Below are 24,818 nucleotides of genomic sequence, written 5' to 3'. Positions count from 1 at the left end.
GAAAAAAAAAAACAGAATGGAAAGAGAAAAAAAAAAAAACAGAATGGAAAGAGAAAAAAAAACAGAATGGAAAGAGAAAAAAAAACAGAATGGAAAGAGAAAAAAAAACAGAATGGAAAGAGAAAAAAACAGAATGGAAAGAGAAAAAAAAGAATGGAAAGAGAAAAAAAAAAGAATGGAAAGAGAAAAAAAAGAATAGAAAGAGAAAAAAAAGAATGGAAAGAGAAAAAAAAGAATGGAAAGAGAAAAAAAGAATGGAAAGAGAAAAAAAGAACGGAAAGAGAAAAAAAAAAAAGAACGGAAAGAGAAAAAAAGAATGGAAAGAGATAAAAAAACAGAATGGAAAGAGAAAAAAAAAACAGAATGGAAAGAGAAAAAAAAAACAGAATGGAAAGAGAAAAAAAAAACAGAATGGAAAGAGAAAAAAAAAAACAGAATCGAAAGAGAAAAAAAAAAACAGAATCGAAAGAGAAAAAAAAAACAGAATCGAAAGAGAAAAAAAAACAGAATGGAAAGAGAAAAAAAAAAACAGAATGGAAAGAGAAAAAAAAACAGAATGGAAAGAGAAAAAAAAAACAGAATGGAAAGAGAAAAAAAAAGAATGGAAAGAGAAAAAAAAAGAATGGAAAGAGAAAAAAAAAAGAATGGAAAGAGAAAAAAAAAAGAATGGAAAGAGAAAAAAAAATGGAAAGAGAAAAAAAAGAATGGAAAGAGAAAAAAAGAATGGAAAGAGAAAAAAAGAATGGAAAGAGAAAAAAAAGAATGGAAAGAGAAAAAAAAGAATGGAAAGAGAAAAAAAAGAATGGAAACAGAAAAAAAGAATGGAAACAGAAAAAAAAGAATGGAAAGAGAAAAAAAAGAATGGAAAGAGAAAAAAAAAGAATGGAAAGAGAAAAAAAAAGAATGGAAAGAGAAAAAAAAACAGAATGGAAAGAGAAAAAAAAAGAATGGAAAGAGAAAAAAAAAGAATGGAAAGAGGAAAAAAAGAATGGAAAGAGAAAAAAAAAGAATGGAAAGAGAAAAAAAAAAGAATGGAAAGAGAAAAAAAGAATGGAAAGAGAAAAAAAGAATGGAAAGAGAAAAAAAGAATGGAAAGAGAAAAAAAAAAGAATGGAAAGAGAAAAAAAAAGAATGGAAAGAGAAAAAAAAAGAATGGAAAGAGAAAAAAAAAAAGAATGGAAAGAGAAAAAAAAAGAATGGAAAGAGAAAAAAAAGAATGGAAAGAGAAAAAAAGAATGGAAAGAGAAAAAAAGAACGGAAAGAGAAAAAAAGAACGGAAAGAGTTCTTGCTAACATCATGCTACAAGGGAAGAAAAAAAAAAACTTTCTATCCTGACAAAAGTGCCATGAACGCTGAAAATTAGATTTATAAAATAATGTTTATTCTTTAAAAACAAAATCTTGAGTTGGAAGCCATGTTTAGTTTCAGAACAGTTTCTGATGGTTAGTTGTTCTATACAAGTCCTGGAGATGACAAGTTCTCAGTAGACAGCTGTTCTGTACAGGTTCCGGATTTATAATTTTTGCAGCCAAAGAGCAAAAGATTCTTCCCGCGTTGACATGAAGAAAACACATGCAAGACTGCTAAATAAAGGTTTAATTTTTATGGAGCAACTCTGGTTTCTGATTGGTTGATAGCAGAACATGAATTTATTTGATTCGTCAGTTTCTAGCAGCAGTGTTTATAAATAGAATCTCCGAACTGTGAGGGGCCATACTCCCATTAGTAGTAAAAAATATTGCAACAATCTGCGTTAAATTGGCTTATTAATAGCATTTATAATACAATAAAGAGGCGACAATATGCAAAACAAAAGGAGACATAACTCCCTCATCGCTTAGAAAGAGAGATTAAAAACAAGCAGCAACATTTCAATACACAACAACCTGATATAGTGAAATGGAACAAAAAGGAGAAAGAAGCAACCTTAGTAGAAGTTAGTGTCCCCAATGATAATGGATCATTAAACAGAACAGAGTCGGCGTTGTTAAAAATACCAGTGGCAAGTAGAGGTTCAGTACGACTGGAAACAATGCTGAGATAAGCAGAGACCACATACGCTGAACCTGGCTAGTATCAGATGGATGACCATTTGAAAATTCTTGACTGTGCTCTCCGCTTATCTCGGCATTGTTTCCAGATGTCCTGAACCTCCACTTGCCACTGGTATTTAATCACGCAGACTCAGGAACGGTGTGGTTAGAGATTGTGCAACTCTTGCCACAAAAATTCCACGTGCAGGCACCATTACAGTGGGTATCCATAGTCTGTCAAGATTGAAGTAAGCTACAAAATATATTATATAAATATAGCATAATCATGTTCACACACTAGTTCTTGGCAGATCACTAAAGTTAAGCAACGATGAGTCTGGCCAGTACCAGATGGATGACCATTTAGGAATTCTAGGTGCTGTATGATCTCTCCACTTAGCATTGTTTCCAGTTGTCCTGAACCTCTACTTACCTCTGGCATTTAACAATGCGACTCAGAAGAGGTGTAGTTGGAGATTGCACAATTCTTGTCACAAAAAGTTTCACACACAAGTTACAGCATCATCAGTGATGTTCATGGTCTTTATCGACAATGATGGACAGTTTATATATATATATATATATATATATATATATACACACAAGCAGGAAGACCTGATGTTGTCGTGGACTGAATGATGATCAACGAATGTTTCACGCTGCTATATTTTCATTGTTATCGAAATTGGGGAAATTGCCCACCAAAACATGCTTAAAGTTGCATAATTTAATACTAGCAGAGACACCTGACGTCTGGAATTGAATGAGGATCAACAAACCTTCCATACTTTTATTGACATCGAAATCAGTGAAAGCGCCTATTTTTTTTTTTTTTTTTTTTTTAAATCAAATCGATTGATTGCCTGGTCTAGTTGGAAACCAACATCAGTGCACCAAGAGAAAGTTTCACATGACTTCCTGTAGTGACAGTCTATAATACAGTGTAGTCTACATTGCACTGTATAGAACCTAGTGCTGATTTTATAAAATCATTTTTATATAAATAGCTTTAATTAAAGTTTAAAATGCAAAAAGGATTCATTTCGAACATGCCCCTGTCATATCAAAGAACCTAATGTTGATTTTTATATGCAGGCCATTTCTGCTTGGATGGTGATAAAACTTCTCAAATGCACTTGTGATGTTAGGCTGTATCAGAGTGTTTACTTTGGTCAAAATCACCTGTTTTGTTTTTTATTGGAATTTTTCGATTATCGATGCTTATCAAAAATATTCTCGTAAAAAACCTATTTAGCAACACTGCCAGACATAGAAAATACAGCTGTGTGAAATTTGAAAAAAAAAAAATAAATAAAAAAAAAGAGGAATGAACTAACACACAACATGCCTTTTATATAACACCAGTTCTCTGAGGCGAAGACGTTAACCTTAATATATCGTTTAAAAAAAAAAATTAAAAAAAAAATCAACAACAAAACCATGTAAACAGATAAACGATAAAAACGAAGTAGTAAATCGTCTATGACATCATAGCGTAATGGATTAGGGCGCTGGACTAAAATATATAAGGTTCGAATCCTAACAGCAGTCAAGCTATGCTGAAGAGGAGTAGGGCTCCAAAACACGTGTGTCCGTAGATTACCGTTTTTAAAAAAATAAATAAATAAATATATATATATATATATATATATATATATATATATATATATATAAATATATATATATATATATATATATATATATATAAATATATATATATATATATATATATATATAAACTACTAAATGGCATATAAATGTCAATTTTCATGGGAAAAATAATAATAAAAACAAAAGAACAGCTGGTACAAGTAATTTTGTCTTAATCGTGAGAAATAAAAAAAGTATTTTATAATTTTTATTTGATACAAAAAGTTTATGAAATAAAAAAGTCTTTCTTCTGAGGAATGATAAGTCATATATGTTGTGCATATGGCATTGCATAATGTCAGAGGTAGAGTACCTATTTCAAAGAGTTCTTCTCACGACCGCAAGTGTAGCAATTGCGTTGTAGTTTCAATTCTTGAACAATTTACCTTAGAATGAACTTATCCAATGAACAATGTTTTTTTCAAATTTTTGAATCAATGATTTAAAATACCTCCAAAATGGTGACTTATATTTTCAGCATATATCAATTTAATAAGCAGAGTATACATTTTTATAGTATAATAATGCTGACACACCAGTTCTCATTAGATTAAAGTCAAGAAATATTGAATTTGGTCATTACCAGATGGATGGTGACCATTTTGGAATATTAGGCGCTGTAAGTAAGCCCCCCATCCCCATAAAAGTAGATTATCTATATATATAAAAATGTAAAGTTGGTTCGTTCTAAACAAATAAAACCATGTTTATACGTTACCAATTTATTTGAAATTTTCAGACAACCCATTTTTAGAGTCGAGGTATGTTTTTATGGTATTAAAATAAATTTACCTAATTAAAATTAAAATATTAAATAAAATAAATATATTTATTTAATCGTTTCTGCGAATCTGTTCTGTTGATAAAACTGAACTTCCGGTTCGATTCATTTCACAGCCACGAATTGACGAAAGGTTTCATTTTCTGTTAACTCGATAAGTAAAAAAAAAACAAAAAAAAAACATATTTCATTTGTTTATCTTCCAAATTTTTTAATTTACACATCTTTTCTTTATTATATAAGGCCAAAAAAAAAAAAAAAGTTTGTTGCTTGCTTTTGAGGTTTTTTTTTGTTTTTCTATATAAGATTACTCATGCAGAGAGTGATCCGTGCTGAAATAATGTTATTATTTAAAAAGTCATTCTTAACATGGGGAGGTAAGGATATTTTGTACCTATTCTGTACTTTAACCTTACAATTGAATAAATAAAAAAAAAAAACATCGTAAAACGTTATTTAAACGTGGAAATATGATTTAAAAAATAGCGCGGATCGCTCTCTGCATTAGCACCATTTTTATTTATTGCGGACTATTATTCTCATCTTTATTAGTTGTTGTTTCACGAATTTTCGGCCAACTATTCCTCTGGCCTTCATGAAAAGAAGTCCTTTTATAAATGTTCAGTAACTTTTTCCTTTTATTATTCTTAAAGAGTAAAACTTTTCTTATTCATGAAAGGAGTTAAGCCTACGTAAATAAATAAATGTTTGTACACGTGACAAATTATCAATAAATGGTTTAGTTACTTTTTTAAAAAAAGGTTTGTAAAAGTGCGAAAGGCGACGTTGTTGTATACTCCCATGCTTAATTTCTATACTTATAGGTTTTTGGAATTTTTTTTCACTGGATTATTATTGATTGGACACTAATTAAACAGATTATTAAAAAAAAAAAAAAATGTAAAAAAGAAATCATTATTTCGACATTTGAAAGTGGTGCTCACTTTTTAGTTACAACGTTCTGATAAATCAGTCACCCATTTTGTAAGCAATAAAAATGCGGTATATCAAAACCATAGAAAGTAAAAATAATGAGTCTCTACCGCATTTGTAAGTCAGAAATATATTTGTTTCTCAAAGAAAAAAAAAATAGAGAGAACAGGACTTTTTTTATTGTTTTCATGAAAATAAAGTTTCGAGATTTTTAATTATTTTTTTTTTTTACTTAGTCAGTTTGTGTTTTTTTTTTTTTTAAATTGTTTTTGTGAAAGGTGAGTTTTTTTTCAAAACTTTTGTTTTGTTTCTTTTTAATTTTTTTAAAGTATTATAAATTTCACTAACATGCTGGAGAAATGTTTAATAATTTGGTATTTTTTTAGATTAGGTCCACCTCCACAATTTTCCTTTCAATGACGACATTTATAGGTTTCCGAGTATGCTGAACACGCAAATTGCATTGAAATTTTGCGGAAATAAATAGTTGTATTATGCATTGTATTCTTCGGCTGCCATCTTTTTACGTGCACACGCGCCATAAACAAATACACACACGTAAAAAAGATGGCCGCCAAAGATTACAATGCATAATACAACTTTTTATATCTTGATAACTACTTATTTCTGCAAAATTTCGATGCGATTTTCGTATTCAGCATAGTCGAAAACCATTTCAAGTCATTTAAAAGAAAATTGAGGAGGTGGACCTAATCTAAAAATTTACCAATAATTTTTAATCCCGTACGCCTCCCGATACATTGCTTCGTCAACATGCGACCATTTTATATCTCCCGAAGACACTTCCGTATTTAGAAAAAAAATAAATAAATAAAAAGTGACCGATTTACCAGAACGTGGTAACTAAAAAGTGAGTATCCCTTTCAAATGTTGAAATGATTTTTTTTTTTTTTTTCAATTTTTTTTCATAATCTGGTTAGTGTTCAATCAATAATAATCCAGTGAAAAAATTTCAAAAAACCTATCAGTATAGAAACTCCACCACGTAAGTAAATAAATAAAAAATGTTACGTGCGCATGCGTTAGCCTTGACTAGGGGGGTACTAAGGGAACGACCATTAAATAATTCTGCGGGTCGCCATGGAACTCAACGCCCAAGGAGTATCAAAATAGTTTTCATGATCTGAAGAAATTTTTTTTTTCCGAAAAGTGGGTGATCACTTTTCCATCTAAATTTAACTTAAAATGAGCACCCACTTTCTGGCCACCTGAGGAAGGGGCATTATATTTCGTGTTTATTGGCTTAAAGGTTTTTTTGACAAGGCAGTTTGGTACGCGAATGCATATTTAACAGTTTTCGTTTATGCTCACGCATAGCATAAACAAAGGCTACGTCTGTGAAATGGAAAATAGTCCCAGAGTTCAGGGGTTAATACCATGCAAAAGAAATCAAACAAAAAGACTTTTTAGCCAAGAAACACACAGAAAGAAAAAAAAAATAGCTTCCATTTTTTTTCTATCGAATTCATTTGCTGTTTTTATTGAAAACTATTTTCCCCCGGATTTTTGATATAATTTTCCATTAAGGGCTGTGCGTCTCACATTCGTAAATAACAAAATTTTTTTTGAAGATTTTGGTGTGCTAAAAACGAATCTGCAAACCGTTTCCGTCGCAAAAAAATAGTTTTTATGATATGAAGAAATTACTTTTTCGAAAAAGTGGCGATCACTTTTCCATGTAAATTTAACTTAAAATGAGCACCCACTTTCTAGCCACCTGAGAGAGGGGGGATTTTTTCTCATGTTTATTTGCTAAACAGCTTTCGTTTATGCTTACGCATAGCGTAAACGAAGGCTACGGCTGTTAAATGGAAAATAGTCCCAGAGTTCAGGGGTTATTACCATGCAAAAGAAATCAAACAAAAAACTTTTTAGCCAAGAAACAGAAAAATGCCCCTCTCTCAGGTGGCCAGAAAGTGGGTGCTCATTCTAAGTTAAATTTACATTGAAAAGTGATCACCCACTTTTCGAAAAAGTAATTTCATGAATGTCATGAAAACTTTTTTTTTTGCTACGTAAACGGTTTGCAGATTCATTTTTAGCACACCGAAATCTACAATAAAATATTTCGTTATATATGAACATGAAACGGGCCTTAAAGTAAAATAATACCAGATTTTTTTAAGCAGATTTGCCGTTTAGTTGTACAAATATCCTCAAACCAGGTAATCACTAAAAGGGATTTTTAAAAGTCGTCACCTGTATCGAGCAAAAGTTTAAAACCACCGATTATATGCCAGCCTACATCATGGTAACATATATTGAGCGAGTTCCTAACAGTATTTTTAGTTTAAACTCATTTTCCCAAAATTTCCCCAAACTTAACATGTTCGATACAGTCTGCCGCCATTTGTATTTTTCAGATATACCGATAAACATTGAATGTTTTTGAACCGATTATACATTACATAAAAACACTAAAATCTTATCCAGTTAGGTAGAACACTTACTTTTCTTGCCTTTGATAACATTTATTTGTTATATATTTATTTTTTGACAACTTCTTTGTATCTGTGTTTAGTAATATAAACCCTTTTCATTTAATGTAACGTTTAGTCGGCTCGAAAAACAGTGTTTATTGGTGTATTTGAAAGCTACAAATGGTGGTGGACACTGTTGATTACTTTAAGTTAGAGAAAGTGAGTTAAAACTAAAAGAACTATACAAAATACTGTCAGAAACCTACCGATTATGCCAGCCTATGTCATGGTAACATATGTTCGGTGAGTTTCAGACACTGTTTGTATAGTTTTTAGTTTTCAACTTACTTCCCCAAACTTAACGTATTCAACAAAATTCGCGACCATTTCTGTTTTTTGAGCCAATTAAACATTTTACATTACATAAAAACACTAAACAATTATCCAATTAGGTAGAAACGTAAATTTCCTTACCTTTGCTTTCATTTATTTGTTTTTGGACGACTTTTTCGAATCTGTGTATAGTAACCCCCCCTCCCCCCACCATCAACCAAATATTAATTACTAAATCACATTTTTTAAAACAACAACAAAAAAAAAAAGCATTTAGCGTTTCAACATTTTTGCTACGTTCGGCTTCATCCACTGATTGTTGGTAAAGTCCAAAACATGAATGATTGACAGAAACTCTCGAGGATCCAGATCAAATTCTGCAAGAGTACCATTTTTTTCAGTTTCGCCTTCTTTTTCACTTTTTGCAGTGGATTGCTGTACTAATATAAGAAACATGCATTTTCTCTTTTATTAAATTTTTCCATTACATCAAATTGAGCCACTGCAACGCGTGGCAGGGTACAGCTAGTATATATATAGATATATATATATATATTAAATAAAAACCGTGAAGAGGCCTTTAGATAGTTCTTGAGTATAATCTGTTAATCCATAAGTACAGACACAACGGAACAATTTTTGTTCTCAATCATGCTAATGCATCAAACTAAATCATTACCACATGCTGGTGTAAATATTTATTTTTTTGAAATTACTTTTAGAAAAAAAGTTCAATTTCAAATTGACAAAAGCTTGCAAACAGCCTCAATTTGTGCAATGATCTATGAAGATGTCTGGATGCCAATGTTTGGGGTCCTGGATATGACCTTAAACTATATCCAGTAGTGAGGCCCCAGCTTGCGGGCTTTGGGGAGTGTGGATCCACCCTTTAATTGCCATTGCTCCCAGGTCCACTCTGACCCAGAGTGGTAGTACCTGTTAGGATCTCAACTATGGGTTAAATAGAAACCGACTTGAAAACAACAAATATATTCTATTAAAAAATTTTCTTCAAAATCTTTGGATTCGGCATTAAATAACCTGAAAAGGGTGGATATGCCATAAAACAAAAACAACCAACCGATCAATGTTTGGCCGCAACATGACATTACACTAAAATAACGGATTAATTAACTTTTTAAAGGAAATTATTCAAATGAGTAAAACAAATAAAAAAAACCCCCAAAAAACTGAAAAGCAGATATAGGTTTAGCTCAAAGGAATAAAGATTGTGTAGCACCGATCGTTCAAGTAAAAAAAAAAAAAAAAAAAAAAAAATAGTAGACGCTTACACATTCAAGTGGCAATATGCTTTGTTTGGGGGATGAAAAAAAAATGTATAAATTTCAAAGTTTTAAAATCTGACACACTTTTCCATACAACTTTAATTTATTGTCTGTATAAAAGTAAACACTATTAATATCCGTTTTTAAAAAAATATATGAAACTCAAGAAGAAAACAATCAAAAACAAAAAAAAAAATATATTACACTGCACTAAAATATTTCAGCAAAGTTGCGACAAGTTAGTTTCAGTGCTTCACAATAAGACCATGCATACATTTTCCTCCTACACTTAAAAATAAAAAGAAATAAAATTGGATAAAATTTGTAAACGTAGCACCCCAAGTCTACCCACCCCTCAAACAAAAACATGTTTATATCTAATAGTTTCCTAAAACGATTACACATCATTCAAACGCTATCTGGTCAGAAAGTGGGAGATCATCTTCCACACAGGATTATGCTAGTCTCAATGCAGCCAACAACTAGTAATATATGAAAATTATAAGAACACTAGCAGGGAGACCTGACGTTGCTCGGGATTGGATAAGAATCGATGAATGTGCCATACCATACTTACTGTCATTGCAATCGGTGAAATTGCCCATTTTTCAATCAAATCTATTGATTGCCTGCTCTAGTTGGGGACTCACTACAGTGCATCGGGAGGAAGCTTCACATGCCTCTCCATAGTAACTTAGTCCATAGTACATTGCAGTCTACATTACACTGTAGAGAACCTGCTGTTGATTTTATAAAATTATTTTTATTGGTTTGAAGTTTAAAATGCAAAAGTTAAGTATCATGTTTCAATTGCGCTTTAAACAGTCATTGCGAACATGCCCCGGCCATATCAAAGAACCTACTATTGATTTTATATGCTGGTCTCTTTTGCTTGTGTGATGATAAAACTTCTCAAATGCACTTGTCATGTTAGGCTATATAAGGGTGTTAACTGTGGTCAAAATTGGACTGTTCCTTCTTTAATCATATTTTTTCAATTATTGAGTTTCAATACTTATCAGAGATATTCAGATACAAAACCTCTCTGAGAGCACTCACAGACACAAAGTACATTTGTGTGAAATTAAAAAAAGTAAATAAAAACTCGGTCCAGCTATTTCAAAGTCCATAGTGAACGAACTCGCACACAAACAAAGTACATTTTATATACAAGTAGAAATATTTCTAGTTCTGTGTTCTGTTCAATAATTAAACCACTGACAACTGAACTAATTCATCTACACACGTCAGATACTAGTCTTTTTTTTCTGTCATTGGCATTGTGACATTTTTCATTATTTATTTGTGCCATTTTTACCGAGCACCATTACGCATAAAAAAAATTAAAAGTGCAAAATGAGCATTTTTTTTTTTCAATTTACCAGTTTATCTTTTCTCACATAAAAAAATGCAATGCTTTATCTCTTTTTTACATTTAGCCTTTTGTCTAAGATAAAAGTGTAATATCTGTTCTGATATTACACTTGATCTTTTCTGTCCTTAGTAAAGAAGTCCTTCTACAACACGGCAATTAAAATTGTTTTAAGAGTGCTCCTTTTTTTTTTTTTGGTGGGGGAGGAGGCTGAATTTTCTCCACATTAAAAACCGATCTTATGTCTGACTCTGCTCTCATGGGGAGGCAAATAAATAATGACCGAGAATTAAAAGTATATAAAAAAACTTTATTTCAATTTTAATAAACTTTGAACCTCATAGTCTATTTCTTTGTTAATAACTTTGTAAACACAATAAAAATAAAACGGCAATAAGAACTCTGATGTACAAACTGTACTGAAGTGGCACTCACTCCAGACAAGTTGAACTGGCTTTCTTGAAAGGAGGAAGTTTCATGGAAGTATGACATTCACAAGTAGACTCCAGTCGTATGTATACTTGTCAAGGGAGATGTTAGGTTTTTGCAGCAATTGCAAGGAGATGTCGACATCCTCCTACATACAGCGCCTGGTATTCCCAAATGGTCATCTATCTGCTACTGACCAGGCTCATTGTTGCTTAACTTTGGTGATTTAACGAGAATCGGTGAGCCATTGAGATTGCTTAGAAGTTTTGTTACCTTGACATCATTGCAACACAAATAATAGCAATTGTAAGAGTTAAGAGTGAATAAAGTTCAAGGAACTTTTGTCATTACTAACCAGCAGAGCGTTACCACTGTTAATAAGAGAGGTGTCTATCAGGTATGCATACACTGATGTAGGGAAGTTAGACCTGATAAGTGAGTTGAGGATATGTGTTGCATGGAAAGAAATGATATGTTGGGTGTGTAATGCAAGTCTTAAAAGCTATGATAACCTTGAGGAACTTTAAATCTGGACAGAATAGGAAAATGTATGCATAGCAAGAAACTTTGGTTGTTTTGAAAGAATGGGCAAGAGTTCTTGAGTCAGTAGACATAAAACAGTTGCAGTAGGAAAGTCCGTTGGCAGGGGAAGACCAAGGAAAATGTGATAAGGATAGACTTGAAAAAAAGAGGGATATATAAAGACCTGAGTAGAGATAAGTTAGTTTGGGAGTCAATTTTTAAAAGCCATTAATACATGCCAGCATATAAAGCAAATGTGAAATGATGACCATTTTTTGTTTTCCTTTTGTTGTCACGTTCACAAGCATTTCATTATATTTCTTTTACGATTTCTTTTTACTCAGATTCATCTCTAACTGGGACGTAACGAGTTACTATTTGGGACCATGCCTAGGAAAGATTAACAAGATGTTTGTTTACGTTACATTTAAACTTATGCATATCAGTACGGTCAGGGAAGCAGGTAGAAGGAAGGGAATTCCAAAGCCTAGCTGTTCGAGGGAAGAAACTATTAGAGTCGAAAATCAAAAGCTTTCTGACATTTAGAGACCTGAACAGTGAAGGGGTGTGATTTTGTTGCTAAACGGGTTTGTCGGGGATAAGTACGTCAAGGGGGAACAAGTGCAACGAATTCATCGGAGGACATTTCATTAAAATGTAAAACAGGCACAGGGATGCGACGTTGTGGCAATGAGAAAAGGGTTGGAGCTTAGTTGACAAAGTGGAACATATTAGATTGAAGACTCTTTTTTGGAACCTATCCAAGATGGAGAGAGTAGTGGTGAATGCACCAACCCAGATGTGGCAACAATATTAATGGAAATTGTGATACACCGAAAAACTGGTCATTTGATGACGTCTTTGACGAGTATCTTATCTTACCTCGCCTCCCCCAAATATGGACTGCGCCAAGAAATGTCAACTTAAGTAATAGAAGTTATTAATTGTTAATAACTCGGCATTCATTTAGATAAAAGCCTTTTTCGTCCAGCAAACCAGACGCATGTTACGGTCTATACACTTATTGATTGTCGACAAGGCACACACACACACATGCACACAAAGACAATCACGGGTCTAACCTCGTTAGATGTCATGATGACGACCCACAAAATGTCCAATGACTGCCCGTCCTATATTTGAGAAAGAGTTGCGACAGTTAAATTGTAAATATTTTCAAATGTTCATCGTTACAGAATCACGTTTCTTTCATAATTATGAATCACTTAATATAATATATATATATATATTTTAAAACGCATTAGTTTTTCAATTGGAAAAGTTAAATTCATGTAAGTTAGACATGCTACATTGCTACAGATAACAAAAAAAAAAAACAAAAAAAAAACATTCTATATTTTCAATTAGAGGAACACATCAGTTTTCTAGTTAAAAAAAAAAATAGAAAATTATGAAGATGTAAGAGAGAAAGAGATCAGAAAATATAATTGGACATTTGTTTCCAATTCGAGTCTTAAGGATTTTTTACTAACTCGACTTGATGTAATAATTTAACGAGAGTAAAAAGCGGATCTTGAGCTTATTTTCAGCAGCCTCATAACTCTCGTTTCCCTTATTTTTTTTCCTTTAATCCTCACATTCCAGGAACGATGTTTCTGGCAAAGAGGGAAGAATCGCTGTTTTCTGGGCCAGAATCTATTCTATCTAACAATTATCATTGGCAAGTCTTTTTTTACCTCGAAGTACTAATTTTAGCTCATATCAAGTGGCTTCATGCGTTGTATGGAGCGATGCCCCCCCCCCCATACTTATTTGCAGAACCAAAGGATAAATATCACGGTCAGATAACAATGCGAGAAAAATTCTGTATAAGTATTAAAAATCGTTTTATGTTGTTTTTGTTAAATATTATTAAAGAAGGAATCATTTTAATTAAAAATCCATTTAATATCACGCATGTAAAATTGAGGAAAGTACTTTTGGAATGTGTCAACATTATGTGAATAATCTAAATCAAAACAAAATTGAATTGATTAGATCTGATGTCGTGTTTCTCTAAAAAAATAATAATAATTACTCATTTAATATGTATTAAGGCGGCAGTCTACGAGAGAGGTGGTGGGGGGGGGGGCAAATCTCAGATTGCCCCCTCCCCCACCTCTAAATTCTACTATTTTCAACCCCCCTTTTTTAAAAACATTTTTCGGTTAATCTCATTAATTGTCAGATTTGAAAAATATTTTTATAACTTACCCTTGGGGATCAGTTATTAACGGTCAACTAAATTGAATACCCACTTTCTGGCAATCATCGAGAAAAAAAAAAAATTGCAACTCCCACTTGACTGGTGAATATTCCCATCTGAAGAAGGGATTACGAAATGAACTTTCTTAACCTCCTCCTCTTTCTAGATTTACCTATCTCTATCCAACTCCAGACTCAACCTATAAAATGACTTGTACAGGCTTTCGAGCATGTTGAAAACGAATATCATGATAATGTCCAATAGGACATTATCATGATATTCGTTAGTGCCAGAAAAAAAAATCAATTCAAACAAACAATAGAAAGTTTATTTGTATAAAATAAAGAAACGTTTTGGTTATAAGTAAAACATCTGACAATTCGACGCATCTAACTTTCAGAATTTCAATAAAATAATTTTTGAACTTGATATAAATAATATTTCTGTTTAAATTAAATTGGTTTAAATACGTTACTTTAAATAGTCACATTTTTCCGCCGTTAAAATAAGACATTACGAATGACATTTATATTTGAAGCAGACAAGTACTTTTCCGATTTGCTTTCAATTTACAACAAATAATTGTTACCAAAGGCAAGAAATAATTTATTAAAAAAAAAAAAAAATAGATGAGAGAAAGGGAAGAGGAGTTAAGAAAGTCCCCTTCGGAACTCACTTTTTTAGACGTTAATATTTACCAGTGACGTGAGAGTTACTATATTTCCTCGATGATGGCCAGAAAATGGGGGTTCAATTTAGTAGAACGTTATAATTGAAAACTGACCCCCGAGAATAAAAATCATATATATATATATATATATATATATATAAAAAACCTGAAAGTCTGTAATCGATGAGATTAACAGGAAAAAAGTTTTTTTTTTTTTTAAAGTTAAAATTGTGAAATTCAGAGGTAGGGGGCAATCTCGTAGATGTCCGCCTTTATTAATACTACTATAAATTAATAACATTTAACAAAATAACATAAAACCATTTTTTATGCCAATACAAAAATTTTCTAGAACAATTCGCTGACCAACACAAAATTAGATACAAGATTAGTTTCATATGGAGAATTCAGTTTCCTTAAAAAGCGAACTATCGTGCCCTCCTGAATGAGGACACTTAAAAGTCGATAGACAATAAGCCTTCTTCTCTGAAAGGAGGTAACGCTTAGGAAGATAACCTCCTAAAGCCGAATGCAAAAGATAAACGTATATAATGCGAAGTCCTTATATTTGCCTCCCCATGAAGACAAAATTAAACAAGATCGGTTTTCAGGTGGGATAAATCCAGCTTCCCTAAAATGGGTTAGTGTTGATTGGAAAGAGAAACACTGCTTATGTCAAGAATAATAACTGGGTTGGAAAAAAAAAAAAAAAAAGTCTGATAAGTTCTGTCGGCATTCCTCCATAAAACAGAGTGCCTGTTCTCCACAGAAACAATGCCAGATAATGTCCCCTGAGACGACAAGCATAAACACCTGTGGCAGGTACTCGGGTATCGTAATTAGATGTAGATAAATATAGACCGAGGGAATGCAAAATTATCTAATTGAGTCCCTGTACAATTTTTAGACAGGCATAAGTATGAGCAATTTTCTTCACGCATCAAAGAAAGCAGGCAATTTGATCACTCACCCACATAAACATTGGAATTAATCAACCGGAACAAAATGTTGGAGAACAAACAAGTGGAAATAGATGTGATTGCCAAAACGGATTGCAGTTTTCAGAAATGTTTACAAGAATCTGAATTTCAAGAATTAACATCGATGTTTAAAGAAATAGGAAATGTGAAAAAGGGGAAGTGGAACTAATATTTTTGATGCGTTTAGTATTTTTTTTTTAAATAATGTTAATACACAAAAAAAAAAAAAAAAAACTACTCATAACAATGGCCACCACTCCACCAGCGATTAAAAACCGACTTAAAAAAAAAACATACATTTTCAAAGACTTTAACAATTACAATATTCGTTTTCGTATCTCCTGGTTATGTCTCTCAAATTAGACACGAGATAGATTTTTGAATGTAAGGAAAACAAGAGGAAGTTTGCATTGGGTAAAAAAGTTTGGCTAGAATTAATTTATTAAACTCCTCACGAGGGTTGTCGGATGTGACAAAATCGAATTTGTGTCATGGGCACAGCCGGTATCGACTTATTCATAAAAATTGCCTGTCGGCATTCTCCGGTCGGTCACCTCAGGCGATAAACAAATTCTTTCTCCTAATGTTTGGGGGGGGGGAAGGTAATTTCTTCATGAGAGAGAGAGAGAGAGAGAGAGAGAGAGAGAGAGAGAGAGAGAGAGAGAGAGAGAGAGAAATGTTTTGTTTTTTTTACTAATGAATAATAAAAAGTAAAATTTATTGCCTTTGGTAACAGTTATTTGTTCAATAACTATTTGTCACCCACTTTTTTTTCTTGTGGCTATTCTTGACAATCGCCTTGTTGTCAGTTTAAAATAGACCAAATTCAAATATTTTTTTACCCAACAGGAATCTATTAACAATAACATCGCCTTTGAAGACGACCATGTTGTAATATGCAGGGAAGTAGTCTCGTGAAATAAATTTTTAAATGAACGCGCGTTTGAATAAAATGTAGTTCTCTTTCGTTCACCTCATAAAAAAATCAAATCCTATTGTTATTAAAAAATTCTTATCCGTGTAACTGGATTCTGAATTATCTTGAAGCGTTTGTTTTGGTGTAGAAACAAACCTATCGACACAATGCGACAAGACGAAGACGTTAAATATTGTCATCACACCAATAAATCACATTAAGAATTTTACAAAAAAAAAAAAAAAAAAAAAGTTTTTTTTTTACGCGTGTCACAGAGAATGTTTTATATTTTTATTTATTAATTTTTTTTTAATGCGGGGATCCAACTCCCCAAAAGGGTCACCCTGGATTGAAACAAATAAACAGTGTTTTAGTCTAAAATATCTCCTTCAATGACCGTTGGGCGTTGAGGAGACACTACAGTTTGCATTATTTGCCAAAAATATAAAATTACATATAGAACAAATCAGGCACAAGGCCATCAAATGTGGAGAAATTGGGCTTGGTTGTTTTAGAATTTCTTGTTTTGTTATTGTTGATCTCTATTTCTACTGAAAGCCATTAGAAATGACATTTGACATTAAAAAAAAAAAATACAAAATTTCGTTTTACACTGGCTGTATAAATAATTGCCAAAAAATGTTTTGATAATGTTGATAACATTATGACGCGTTTGCTTTTTTTGCAACGAAAAAAAGTTTTCACAAAATTCATTTTTTTTAAACAAAAAGAAATAATTTTCATATGAGTTTTTTTTTTTTCAACCCTTCAAAAAATATGCCGAATTATTTTTTTATTTTACAAGTTTGTTTTTTGTTTCATTATTAAACAACGAATGTTAGGAAAAAAACGAAAGATTTTCGCCAGTTATCTAAAATAACAATTTTTGTTTTAATTTTCACGCGTCGATAATTTTACTTTGTTCAAACAGATTTATAAATAAATTATTTATTAGCGATGTAAAAATCATTGACGCATCAAAAAATAAAACAAAAATTATTTTCGAAAACGTAAAATAACCTGCAATATTTTTCTTTTTTTTTTTATGACCAGAAAACGATGCAGGCTTTTATGAAATACAATATCGGTAATTAAATACAAATTTTAGCGCAGTTAAGTCGGTTAAATTTCGAATAAATAAATAATTTTGGCATAAATGGATACAAAAATAATCACTGTTAATTTTCTTCCCCACGAGGGCACAGGTCAGTATTATTGTAAGACACATTCAACTGCACATAAAAATAATAAATTGAGACAAAAATATCGTGCACTCCTGAATGAGCGCACTTACAAGTTTGACAAGTCGATAGACAAACCTTCCTCATTGAAAGGAGGTAATGCCTAGGAATATAACCTAAGGTCGAATGCAAAAGATCATAAAAACGCATTTAATGTGAAGTTTACTTGTCTCCCCACGAGGACAAAAGTAAACAAAATAGGTTTTTCAGATGGGAGCTCCCCTAAAAGTCTTGATTGAAAAGAGAAATACTCCAGTCATGAATAAATAGTACAGAACACTGAACAGATACTACACTTTCAAATAATATTTTTAAATATCTTAATAACCTCATTAGAAATTTGAAAATCAGAAGAAAAAGGTATTCGTCGTTAATCTGGCAATCGGGAAGTAAATTTTTAAACTTGAAAAAAGTTTAAAATAGTTTTAAAAATAAATTTCGTTTTAATTAAAATTTTTCAAAAAGTGCTTATGCTGAGAAGGTGCCGTGATTTATTATAAGTTAAATTCAAGTTTTACGATATCTTTTGTTTTTTAAATTGTTCCTATTTACAATGCCTCCACACGGGACAGAGTTAGACACCAGGGTCGTTTTTTTTTAACGTGGAGAAAAGGAACAAAAAATAAAAATTGTCTCAGTCGTGAAGGATTTCTCCTCCACTGACAGAGAACAAGAAATTGAAGTGCAGCATTTGAAGAACAGATACTACACTGTGATCTTGTCCCAAAGGCCAAATAGTTACAAAGCATCCTCCCTCCTCATGCTAAGAATGGATTTCTAAATAATGACATTTCAGCACGTTAATTTCTCAGCATAAGAAAAAAGTTTTAATATCAATGTTTCTGATTATTATTTTTATTAAAAAAAAAAAAATGCCGGAAGAATTTATTTCTGTTGAGATTGCATCGCCAAAATTGGATTTTAACACACACACACACACACACACACACACACAAAAAAAAAAAAAAAAGCGGGTAATGTTGGCAGCTGGTTTGGCTGTTCCATACCCAGCATTACAATCTTCAAAGGAATAAAAATAAAAATAAAAAAATAAGTAAAACTATTTTAAACAATATATGTAAGTTTTTGAAACCTTGAACATTGCGGTAAAGGAAGATAATTTGGTGTTTGTAAAGATATAGTCAGCAGATTGATTTTTATTTTATTTATTTAATATCGTTTTAAGCAAAAACAAATACGTATTTACTTAAATGACACGCCGAAAATAGTAATACATCCAAAAATTACGGTACTCATACAGAGAGTGATCCGTGCTGAAATAATAACGTTATTTAAAAAGCCATTCTTAACATGGGGAGGTGAGAGTGTATTGTACCTATTCTGTACTTTAACCTTACAATTCAATAATAAAAAAACAAACATAAAACTTTAATTAAACGTGGAAATACGATTTACGAAAATAGCGCGGACCACCACCACCACCACTCTCTGCATTAGCACCAAAATTATGAAAAGTAATCAAGTAGAAAGTTAAAACTCAATTTTTACAGAAAATTATGTAACATCGCATTTTTCTGGGACGTTATAAAGTAGACAGTAGGAGTCTACACGCAGGGGACATAACCCGAAACGAATATTTTAGATTACCTGTTCAATGTTCACGGCTGTAATATTTGATGCTTGTAGGGATAGACTTATTTTTACTAAAAACAGTTGTTCTATGAATTTTCATGATTTTTGGATATATTACTAGTTTCAATATGACAAGTAAAAAATCGGTTTGCTGGCTATATCTTAACAAATAGCGATTATTTTCATAAAATAATGTATTTAAGATTTCATGTCCTTAAATTAATTTATAAACAAATATGTTTAAAAATGAGCAGGTAATTTCGACAAGAAAAAAAAATGATTTCAAACTTGTGTTGCTTTTTTATCGAATCTAACACACACACACGCGCAGTAACAGATAAACACACACATAAAAACACAAACACGCACACATGTTAATGGGAAATAACTTTACAAACAATCAAATATCTTTTTACACAATTAAAACTAGATTTTTTGGCTTTAAGAGCACAAATGAATCGAAATACTCAACTTTTCTTTTCCAACCAGGAATTTAATTCCAAAAAGGGCAGCAGCACCTTTCATGCCCGCCACCAATGAAAATTAGGATTGTCTTAAGTGATTTATTTAAAAAAAAATATATTCCCAGCAGACGTTCTTTTTTCAATTTCAAATGATTTAAGGCACATGAGAAAAGAATCCCGAATATGATTGGTGGCAGACAGTGGCGGGCATAATAGTGCTGTCATTTCCAAAGCATTTGCCAAAAGGCCAAAGTGTGAACAATAGTAGCAGCTATTATTATTATTATTATTATTATTACTATTATTGTTATTATTATTGTTATTATTATTATTGTTATTATAGACCAACCAACTTATACACCCGGCATAACATTGGTGGAGATGATGAGAAAGGGGTAATAACAGACGAATTCCTCCGTGATTGTGCGAAATTTGAATCCTTAAAAACTATCAGTTCGAAACAAGACGTTCATAGTTCGAAAAATTTAAGGCTGTAATTAAATTTCCCGATAAAGCATTTTCGGTCGCGCTTCTATTCATATCAAAGATTTCATTTCTTTTGATATTTTGTCTACAGATGCAAGAAAAAGTTAACATGAATCATTAACGGATATTAGACGATTTAAAAACTCATTTTACAATTATATATATATATATATGAAAACAAATAAATAAATAAATAAATAAAAATGCTTCATGGGTTTTCATTTGAAGATAATTTATAACGAAATTATAAACCAAACTGTTTTTACCCAAAACTAACCATAACCTAATCCAAATTTTGTGCTTAGTTTGGCAAAAAGTCAGTTACGTTTGGTTCAAATTCTTAGAAGCACCAACTTTTAACAATCAAAAATAGTATAAACGGTTACTTGAAAAAGTTTTGCTAACGATTCATTTAAAAAAAGTTATCTTGAAAAAGTTTATTTTAAAAAAATATTTAAAATAAAAATGTTTTGGGGGCTAAATTTGATGATTGCACTTAATGCTATTTTTAAAAATAATATTTTCAAATTAAAGTTTCACGATATCTTTTTTATTGAATTGTTAGGTGAAAGTATAGAATAGTTGGTGCTAGTGCAGAGAGTGATCCGCGCTATTTTTTTAAAATCGTATTTCCAAGTTTAATTTAAGTTTTGACATGTTTTTTTTATTATTCAATTGTAAGGTTAAAGTATAGAATAGGTACAAAACACTCTCCCCCTCCCCATGTTAAGAATGGCCTTTTAAATAATAACTTTATTTACGTCCGGATCACTCTCTTTACTAGTACCGAATAGTTATAAAACACCCTCTCCTCCCCATGTTACGAATGGCTTTCTAAATAACATTTCAGCACGATAACAATAAGTACCCTAATTTTTTTTTACTTTAAAAAGTTTTAAATAGTTTGTTCTTTTTAATTAAAAGTAAAGAAAAAAGTTTTTGTTTGATACTAACGATTCCGTGTATTATTTTATGTAAAATAAATGTTTTTTTTTTTTTTTTGCAATTACATTAAGGTTTAAATACTAAATCACAATTAAACAAAGATGCTGGAAAAATTTATTTTTGTTGAGATCGACAAAATTGGATTTTCGTCATTTAAAAAAAGAAAAAAAAAGAACATCAAAAACACTGGTGTTTTTATCAAAAACAAATCTATTTTATGAAATACATATTTGATATGACATTAAAAACTAAAACTCGATTTTAAAGTTTTGACAAGTGATTCATTTGTCAATTTTTAGATTTTGTTCAAGAAAGGCGGAGAGAGAGAGAGAGAGAGAGAAAGAGAGACACACACAATAATAACCAAGCGAGAGCAGATGATAAAAGTTGGGAAGCTTTGCTCAAAATACTTGCCCTTCGTGTAAAGACTAGCTAATTCCTTTGCACCGGCATGTTGCGGTCCCCATCGAGGTTTACGCTCCTTTTCGGCGAACAGACTATTAGAATTGGGATCATCTTCCAACATTGAATAGCGTAATATTTGTTCCTCGGACTTAGCTGCCATCTTCGACTAACTCCTCCTCACCTGAAAATGAGACCGGAAGTGAGGATTAAAAAAAAACACAACAGTTCCGCAGTAAATTCCGATTATTTATTTTATTGGTCATTAAAAATATCTATTGGAAAAGTTTTGGATTTTAAAAATGATACAGAATTTTTGCTTCTGATTCTTTTTCTTTTGAAGCCAGCTTTTTATTTTCTTCGTTCGAAATTTTCCGTTGTAGCGAGCATTAAGGCCGCTTTAAAAATGTCATAACTTTGTTGCCTAGCAACGGCATAAACGATGGCGTGACTCTGGTCACACCACTTTCTACCGGTTCGTTGTCGGTTATCTGTTTTATTAAAAAAAAAAAAAAAGAAAAAAAGAAGAAAAACAAAAAATAATAATAACTTGATCGACAAATAATAAGAAGAATGATAAGAACTCGTAACGACTAAAAAAAATAATTTTGTACAAAGTTATCTTTTCTTGTTGTTTACTGTTTTGACGTTTGACGAACGAAAATGGGAGGAGGGGGTTAGAGATCAGTGACATTTTCTTTCTATCTTCTTCACTTTCGTTAATTAAATAAAAACTCGTAATTATTCACCTATTTTTCTTTCTCTTTTAATTATTTTGCTTATGCATTTTCATAAATTTCAAGCGTTAATGTTAACTTTAGGAGGAATCGTAAACAATGTCGTATTACACGATTTCAAAACACTTCATTATTTCATAGAACCACTATATTTTATGTTTGGTACACATTCAGAAAAGGCATTCGTAAAATTTCCGTACTTACGCCATTATTTCCGAATTTCACCGGAGACTTCCGAAACAGTCACGAACCTTAACGAAGAAACTCGAGAATAAAATGAACTTTTTTTTCTTTAGTGTACCTATTTACAATGCCTCCCCACGAGACAGAGTTCGACACCAGGGTCGTTTTTTAACTTGGAGAAAAGGTACAAAAAATAAAAATTGTCTCAGTCGTGAAGGATTTCTCCTCCACTGAAAGAGAACGAGAAATGGAAGTGCCGCATCTGAAGAACAGATACTAAACTTTGATCTTGGCCAAAAGGCCAAGTAGCATCCAGGAGAAATCCTTTATGACCGAGACAATTTCAATTTTTGCTTCTATCCAGAGTAAGAGTACCCCTTTTGACGTTTTTTTTAAGGAGTAACTAATATTAAAAAAACAAAAAAAAAATGGGGGGGGTTAAATAAATAAAATAAAACAGAGTGCTGGAGAATTTAAGCAAAATCTTGTAAATAAAGACAAAGCGACAATAAACAAAAGGGGAGGCAAAATATAAAAAAAGGGGGCAAATGAAAACCACACCCGAAAAGTATATCAATTTAGTCACGCTTTATTGAAAGAAAGAAAATGCTGAATTGCTTTTATTTCCCAAAGCCGGGGTTAACAATTAACCTCAAGTAAAAATTATAAAAAAAGAAAAAAAAAATAGAACATACGAAAAAAGGGATCTCTAATTGAGAGACTAATTCTGGAATTAATCCTATCGAATGGAAAGACAAAGTTAAATTTATCGTTCAAACGATAGTGACAAATAAAATGGAAAAATATATGGTGTCCCTTTTAAAATAATCATACAAATAGTTTTACTTGAATTGAAAAAACTGAAAGAAAAGAAGCATGCGAAAAGGGATCTTTAAAAATGTTTTTTTCCTTTTTTTTTTATCTTTTTATCTTCTTGAGAGGCACTCTCACAATCTTCTAGAACCTCTGGTTCTAATGTTTTATCTTCTTTTTTCTTTTAAAATAAAAATGTCCTGATGAGAAGGAAATTTCGGTAGAAATTTTCTTCCTGGACGGTCTCTTTCATGAAAAACATTTGAGTCAAATTTACCCATTCTGTCCTGTCAGGCCAGCAAATTAAATTTCTGTTTATTACAGCAAAATATAAAATAAAAAACAAAAACAAAAACAAAACAAAACAAAAAACAAATAAACAAACGGTTCCTCTATTAACCGTATAAGACTAATAGTTTTCCAGTTAATAAAACCTTGTTGCTTTTTAATTAACTAGAAATGAAATTAACGCTTTCCCCTAAAGAAAAAAAATACAGAACATAATGTTTAACATCAAAAACTTTTTTCTTGATGGAGTTATGATTTGCTCACCCTTCCCAGAGACCTGCGAACTTGAAACTGAGGAAAACGGGCACCCCCCCCCCGCTCCTCACGGGACAAGAGGAGATGACTGCTGGGATATTTGATGATGATGAGAGGCAAAGAATCTCAGTGCCATCACTACCGCCATCGCCAGTCACATCAAATCAACAATTAAAGACATTCTACTAACATAAGCAAAAAGAGGGTTGGATTTTCTCCCCATTAAAAACTGACCTTGTGTTTAACTCTGCCCTCATGGGGAGGTAAGTAAGGAACACTTATTTAATGAAAAAAGTATTTTTTTGTTTAAGTGTAGCTTTTAAATTTGTTCTTTTTTGTTATTAAGATATAAAAAAAAAGGACGTTTTCTTTTTTTTTAAGGTGTTTAACACAAAGTGTTCCTATTTTCTTGCTTGCGCAGATCAGGGTAATGATTTTTTGTTTGTGTGTGTTCCCTTTTAGATTAATCCAAGAAGTTTTTTTTTTTTTTGGGGGGGGGGGGTTAAACCTGCAAGGCAGAGTCCATAAAGGTTATTGCTATACAATTAAATTAGGGGGCGTTTAACGAGACAGACTCATTTGCCAGTTTGTTTCGTGGGCATCATTTTTAGTAATGCTTGAAGCAAAAGAGTAGCCAGAGCATAATCATTTAGTAATCAAAATTACAGTTTCTTTTATTTTTAGCAGGAGGGTGGGATAAAAACTTGCAAATTGATGAGAATTGTCTACAGAAGGCAAAATGATTGAATGTGAAAAAGCAAGTTTCATATTTAAATAGTAATGAATGAAATAAAGTAATATAGGAAATGTTTTTGCAATGTGAATAAATGTTACTTTAACTGGGAAATTATCGTTTGT

At 31.7% G+C, this 24,818-nt stretch overlaps 1 protein-coding gene across 1 annotated transcript in view; it reads right to left on the bottom strand.

The window, feature by feature from the left end:
- The window catches only part of LOC145278333 (plasmanylethanolamine desaturase 1-like), a 92,196-nt gene extending 70,303 nt beyond the window's left edge, over positions 1 to 21,893 (bottom strand). The window contains exon 1 of the mRNA XM_080130628.1: positions 21,697 to 21,893. Coding sequence (XP_079986754.1) covers positions 21,697 to 21,847 — 151 coding nt within the window. The 5' untranslated portion in view covers positions 21,848 to 21,893. The remainder of the gene's footprint in view (positions 1 to 21,696) is intronic.
- Positions 21,894 to 24,818: the final 2,925 nt, after the last annotated feature.

The sequence above is a fragment of the Euprymna scolopes genome, chromosome 1 (genome assembly GCF_053919585.1).
Source record: "Euprymna scolopes isolate OS-2025 chromosome 1, ASM5391958v1, whole genome shotgun sequence".
NCBI lineage: Eukaryota > Metazoa > Mollusca > Cephalopoda > Sepiida > Sepiolidae > Euprymna > Euprymna scolopes.
Note: the sequence above shows the minus strand (reverse complement) of the source record. Positions and strands in the feature narration are given on the sequence as shown.